Source organism: Saccostrea cucullata, unplaced genomic scaffold (genome assembly GCF_032062105.1).
Source record: "Saccostrea cucullata isolate Sc308-1 unplaced genomic scaffold, CSIRO_AGI_Scuc_v1 ctg6137, whole genome shotgun sequence".
NCBI lineage: Eukaryota > Metazoa > Mollusca > Bivalvia > Ostreida > Ostreidae > Saccostrea > Saccostrea cuccullata.
This window is the reverse complement of record NW_026928970.1, coordinates 1129-8211: the sequence shown is the minus strand read 5'-3', so window position 1 is coordinate 8211 and position 7083 is coordinate 1129. Positions and strand designations below refer to the sequence as shown.

Below are 7083 nucleotides of genomic sequence, written 5' to 3'. Positions count from 1 at the left end.
CAAGAAAATTGATGAACATTTTTATTGTACTTTCTTTCACAAAATGTGTAAACAGATCATTAGAGACAATCTTATTATAACAGTTACATTAAAGAAGTATTGCACAACTCCAGTCTATAACAATGTATCATTGCCTTTGTCTGAGAGACACCAGGGCCATCAAACTGTCTGTCCTCTCTACATCTCTCTAGGCAGGGTCCTATAGCACTCTTTTAATGCTGCAGAAATCAACTGTAGTTTTCTGACAGACATTTTTCTTGATTTTAAGTCACCAATCCGATTCAGCAAGTACATGACCTACACAAAGATATGTCAGACAAAGTGTTATTGGTCTACATTTCTGATTCTTACGTACAAATTAATATCAAGTCCTTGATATAAATGCATTAATAGGGATTTATTTCAGAGTTTGAACTTGTGTCCAGTTTACAAATTTGAATAATGAATATAGCTTTTAACAAGAGACAAGCTGTCTTTGAAAATTGATATTTTTTACAGATGAGTTAAATACGGATAATACTATCTAATCTATTCCACAGAGAGTGAATAAGCTACTGACCGTTTCAGGAATTGGACTGTTTCTGTCGCTTCCAGTACCGCTTGACGTCATCATGGCCGCTCTTTGTCACAACCATCACTCTCTTTATTGCATTGTCCCAGAGTAGAACTCCTAAATCCTGTAAAAGACACAACTCTGTATGTGATCTACAATCTAATTATATTCTATCACTTCTGATCCCTTTCTCCCAAAATGATACTGTATATTTACCCACAGTCATCAACAAAGGCTTACAATATGTTGAAGCTATATCAAAAATGTTCTTTACTCGTATTTCACAGTTAAACTATGTATACATTATGTCTAAATATAGAGGTAAATTATGATTTTATTTGATCAATTTGACAAATCAGTGTAATGTAGCTTATTACTTTGGCATAGTCTCTCAGCAGCTCAAAATCACTCTGTGACAGGAACTGGTCATACAGAACTCCTTCAGAGAATTTAAACCGGTCACGCTCTAATTCCCACAGTCTTATCTGGTCCGTAATGGTTGAAGGAATAACTGGTGTCTAAAATAAAATGTAATACATTTATCTTTTTTTTTCATTTTACAGTATTTTAAAATTCAGCTCTTGACCAATTTTAAGGATATTTACTAATATTTACATCCACTGAATATTTTCTCCTTTATTTCTTAAGAAAACCCATTGCGTTAATCACTGCATGAACTACCGTAGGCATGTTGCCTGTAATATATCAAAGTGATCAGTTGCTGTTCCATCAATGATATAAACGTTTCATTAATACAATAATTAATCTTTTTAATTACTTTAAATGATTATTTAAACAGATATAAATATAAACAATAAAATGTCTTTCTTTGTTTGTTATTACTTTATTATAACCGAAAAAATTTACATAACCCGCTTACGCGAGTTATGTATTTTAAAAGTCAGCTACTGATTCCAGTAATAACAAACAAAGAAAGCATTTTATAGTTTAAATAATTTTCACAAGTTTCCGAAACATTGAAAACCACATTTCATTTGATGCTAGAAGGTGACTAAAAGAAGTATCGGTATGTAATGAGTTAACAAGGCTACATATGACAGGTTGTAAAATAGCTCAATATTTCATTTACTCATTTTTTTAAGCTTAATTTTTTACATATATATACTTACATTCTTCAGCATTTTAGGATGAGCATGGGTTTTCAAAAAGGATATGATCTAAAAAGAACAAAAACAACTTTTATTTTCCAACACTTTTCAAAAGTTTTACTGAACTATTAATTTTGATGTTACACTGTATCTAAATTTGTATTTAACAAACTACACCTGTGATATTTTTATTAAATGATTTTGTGACTTTCCTGTGACTCACCTGGTCAGCTGTGATTCCTCGGGTTAAAGCATCTCTCACACTGCCACGTGTCAAATTCCCCACACAAAACGTTGGAAACCTAAGAAAATTTACACATATATATTATTCAACAAAATTGAGGTGTTTATTCATGATACCATGAAATTACCATTGTATTATTTAGATAATAGCTCTTTACAATATGAAGGGCTTACCTAAACTTTTAATGGCAATAAACATTTATACAGTTTGTTCCACCTCTTTACATGTCCAGGATATAATATACCAGTTAAACACCTGTTCCTTTTTATCTTACCTGTATAACATCTCACAAAATAATGCTACCAGAGCCACAAGTAAAGGAGAATCTATAAAGGAGAAAAAGAAATACTCATAAAACCAGAAGTCTCTGTCGAGACTGTAGCTCTACTGGTTTGTACTTATCAAAAAACCATTTTATGTATCTTTGTGTAGTCTACTTGTGTGCCAACTTATTTTGAAATCAGACAAAAACTGTAGAAGGAGTAGCGTTTTAAAAGAATTTCACAGAAAATTCTATTTTTAGTAACCATGGCAACACCGTTCATCGAAATCAAAAACAGATGCACTATTCTATGTATCTTAGTGTAGTCTACTTGTGTACCAAGTTATACTGAAATCAGACAAAAACTGTAGAAGGAGTAGCGTTTTTAAGGAATTTTACAGAAAATTCTATTTTTAGTAACCATAGCAACACCGTTTATCGAAATCAAAAACCGATGCACTTTTCTATGTATCTTAGTGTAGTCTACTTGTGTGCCAAGTTATATTGAATTCAGACAAAAACTGTAGAATTCTTATCTCCTTTTTCTTTTACAGAGTAGCGTTTTTAAGGAATTTCACAGAAAATTCTATTTTTACTAACCATGGCAACACCGTTCATCGAAATCAAAAACCAATGCACTATTCTATGTATCTTAGTGTAGTCTACTTGTGTGCCAAGTTATATTGAAATCAGACCAAAACTGTAGAAGGAGTAGCGTTTTAAAGGAATTTCACAGAAAATTCTATTTTTAGTAACCATGGCAACACCGTTCATCGAAATCAAAAACCGATGCACTATACTATGTATCTAAGTGTAGTCTACTTGTGTGCCAAGTTATACTCTCTCAAATCAGACAAAAACTGTAGAAGGAGTAGCATTTTTAAGGAATTTTACAGAAAATTCTATTTTTAGTAACCATGGCAACACCGTTCATCGAAATCAAAAACCGATGCACTATTCTATGTATCTTAGTGTAGTCTACTTGTGTGCCAAGTTATACTGAAATCAAACTAAAATTGTAGGAGGAGTAGCGTTTTGAAAAATTGTTTACAGACGGACAGACAGACAGACGGACGGACGCCGGACGCATTACTATCGCATAAGCTCTTCTGGTCTCTGACCAGTAGAGCTAAAAATATGGAACAGCTCTTTCAATATCTTTTGTTTTGTGCTCATCACATCTGTGTATCATTTTTATGAGTAATGTAGTTACTTATATATTTAAAAAGATTCAACCATCTTGAAATGAGTACTAAAAAATTCTTCCTTTGTTCAGTACCACTGAAAAGTCTAGTGTAGCTCATTACGCAGATAGATTGATACATATATCTGTTTTAAATTGATCTTCTGGTAAGATTGAATGAAGAATTCTTATCTCCTTTTTCTTTTACAGTCAAAAACACAGCCTTCTGTTTAATAGTTGATATCACTTTTGACCATTAATATGACCACCTGTCAATAAATACCTGTATAAGCATACACTCTGTAGTTAGTTTCCACCATCAGATAACCCGTATTCTTTCCCAGTGTGAAATCTGACAAACCAGAGGAAAGATTGATGGCTAGCCTGGTGGGGTAGTACCTCTGGATTTTCCTCTGTAACAAAGCAACTGTGTATTTATGAACATTGTTTTAACCATGTTTTAACTCAGATATTGAATACAAGTAATAAAGGAAACAGATTAGAAACTTTGACTACAGAAAATAAGTAGTGAAATGATATGTTTGTTATTAGAGGTAAAGTACAACCCATATAAACAGATAGAGGGTCAACATTTTATTGACTGCAAATAATTTTATCACTGGACTCATCAAATAAATTGTAATACATGTATTATTACTATTATTATGTACCATAACTTCCCTAGTTACCTTTCTTTGATAAACAAGTCCAAACTCTCTCAAATGTTGTAAAAATCTTTGTTGTCCATCATTCATAAATTCTGTTGAATAATCCTGAAGAACAGTTTTTTTAAGATTTTAATGGAGAAACCATCAATTGAAATAAAATTACAAATTAGATTCCTGCAATATCACAAATAATGCTTACTTTTCCTAATGTTGAAAAACTAAGTTGAAATAAGAAGGATAAACAGTCTATAAGGTCCATACCACGACTCTGTCAAAAGAATATATATCAGGAAAGTGGAACAAATTTTTTCACCAAACTTGATTATTATAACTTTAAAAATAGAATTTTCATGTACTTTCTGCAAAAGCATGCAGTCAGGAAAATAATGAATTCTGGTATTTTTTCCATTTCCAAGCCTTGTCAAAATTTCTAAAGATTCAAAATACCCCAGTAACACCTTATTTACTAAATGTAACAGTTGCAAGTTTGAGGTTAAAAAAAAAAGATACCTCAACAGTGTCCAAGTACTGCAGCATGAAATACCAGACTTGTGACCCTGTATCCATCAACAGAAACTGAAAACCAGCTGGAGTAATGGACGGCAGAGGGTCCACACCATCCCTGTCATTAATAAATTTTTAATTGATTCCTTTTTGATATTAACAACTAAGAAATGTTTAAAATGGATTATAACATTTCATTTTTTCTTCTTTTTGATGGTAGGAAGATTTTCATACGACACAAAATAATAACACATAGTAATGACTTTAAATGACAAACAATAGTGAATAGAATTTTACGTGGTCATGAGTCCAGCATGAAGGAGAACATCAATGATATCTCTACTGACTCCCTCAGTACCCTCAGTAGACCCCACCATAAAATGGAGAACACACTGCAAACACAAAGGAAATGTAAACACTCTGATGGTAAAAAGTGTCAAAAAAGACCCAAAGAATCCTTCTAGTTTGTCTAAATTTTGTCTCATTTTTGAATTCAGAAAGTTATTTAAAGATATTTTGATGAAAAAAAAGAAGAAGATGTTGTTCAGTTAAATACCTCCCATCGTTCCAGAGCATATTTATCTAAAAATGGAATGTCCTTGGCGTGTTTGTCTGGGGGTAGAGGTCCTCCAGAAATCTTGGAATCCAGTCCTCTGTAAGATACATAAAGTTCACTTTGTCAACAACCCATAAGAGTTTAGAGAAAATACTACCTAAGTGAATAATTAAGACAATTAAATCAATAATGAATAACTTGTGATCTGTTTAAACATTGTAAGCCTTACCCTCCAAGCAGAGCTACTTTCATATTGGAGCGAAATGTTTCATTCAGAATCCAGCCCAGCAGACCCCCTTGCATTTGTTGTTCATGCCACACTCTCAGATCAGATAAAACTTTGGAAGCATATTTGTGTTCCCTAAAAAGTAGAAATTTAGTCTCTTAATTTTATTCATTTTCATAATTAACTTGGTAGGGACTATATAATACATAGATGAAGTGTGCAATAAAAACAGCTTCTTTTTCAAATCGGCTGGTACATTTGTTTGTATAACATTGCTGTGATTATAAACAGTACCAGGCAACATATCAAGAGAAACAAACAATATCATTTTTTTCTGTAAAAATGAAAAATTCAGAAACTAATATTAAAAAATCGGTACTGAATAAAAATATAAAAGAACGTGATAGCACAATAACACATTTCTATAGTGATAGTAGAATGATGTATTTGAAGCAGATGTTGCTTGAATTTTCAGCAATGGAGATTAAAAGAAATATATCAGTGCAACCAAACAAAATCAACAAATCAATTTAGGCTCGATTTATACCTGTTAAAGGTAAGAAATGAAAATTTTATAGTGATTAGGAATTAAAAGGATGTCCACAGTGAAAAGTTGAAGAAGACAGGAACTTCATTTCAACTTACTTTGATTGTATTAAGCTGCCAAAGTTTGGGTAAGATTTACCAAATCACTGTGTGTGACACTGGTCTGATATTTGAAGAGACAATCCAAAATATTTTGTCTCGACACATCTCACTGATAATTATTCAGTCTAAATTGCTGAGATTCAGATATGGCGAAAATGTTTTCCCAAGGAACATTGTGCAGGTCCAGCACAATACCCCGATAAAGGTATATAGCATGATAAAGCTATATAGCTTTATCAAGGTATTTAAAATACCATTATCAAGGTATTTTATGTAATGAAAATAAAAAAAAATCTTAAAAAATTAATTATTGAAAGTCGAGTTCTGAGTTGTTGTCAGTAACTTCACCCATGCATGTAAAGTACTCAAATACAATGAAATCAGTAGAAAAACATGTCGTATGAGGAGACGTAATTTTTTGCTTTTTTTTTGATACCAGAGTGTTTTTCATGCACGAGTAGACACACTGACAAAAACTCAGAACTCGACTTTCAGTATTTGATTTTTAAAGAATTTTTTTTGAATTTTCATTACATAAAATACCTTGATCAAGGTATTTTAAATGCCTTGATAAAGCTACCGTAATTTACGGAATATAGGTCCATACTTTTTTCTCAGAACCGCTGGGGTCGACCAATATTCAGAATTCGACCTATTTAAGGCTCAAGTTTACGAAAAATGCCCCCAAATCAGTAAAATTTACGTCAATTTCAAAGCAAATCTATGCCCCTTTCGTAACTTTTTTGATTATTTTTCGCAAAAAAAAAATAATGCCCCGGTAAACAATAACATATTTATTCTAAAACTTTCTTACAAAATAAATTCCATTAATTATCCGTTGATGAGAAAGGAAAAACAACATTGCTTCACCTATTAAATAATTCCTCAATGTATTATCCATTAACATCATGCGGTATCCATCTTGTGAAGCTAGGAAGTTGCGATTGTGTACTAAAAGTAAAACCGCAACCGTATCAAAATTTAAAATACAGAAAATTTTCACGATTACAACTATAGTGTTTTTACCATTTATTAGTAGCGATAAATTGAAATAGTATATTAAATATTTTTTATTGTCTTAATTTATGTTTATTTAAATGCAAAATGAGTGAAATAATTTGTTGCCATTA

At 31.8% G+C, this 7083-nt stretch overlaps 1 protein-coding gene across 1 annotated transcript; it reads right to left on the bottom strand.

Moving 5' to 3' along the window:
• Positions 1–6: 6 nt before the first annotated feature.
• Positions 7–5462, bottom strand: LOC134279463 (general transcription factor IIH subunit 4-like; the record flags this gene model as incomplete). Its single annotated transcript, XM_062761877.1, has 13 exons — positions 7–297; positions 560–677; positions 931–1071; positions 1684–1731; positions 1886–1964; positions 2181–2232; positions 3635–3764; positions 4041–4124; positions 4219–4287; positions 4530–4641; positions 4821–4915; positions 5080–5176; positions 5309–5462. Coding segments are annotated over 12 exons (1175 nt in total), but the record flags the coding sequence as incomplete, so codon positions are not given.
• Between the last annotated feature and the right edge of the window lie 1621 nt (positions 5463–7083).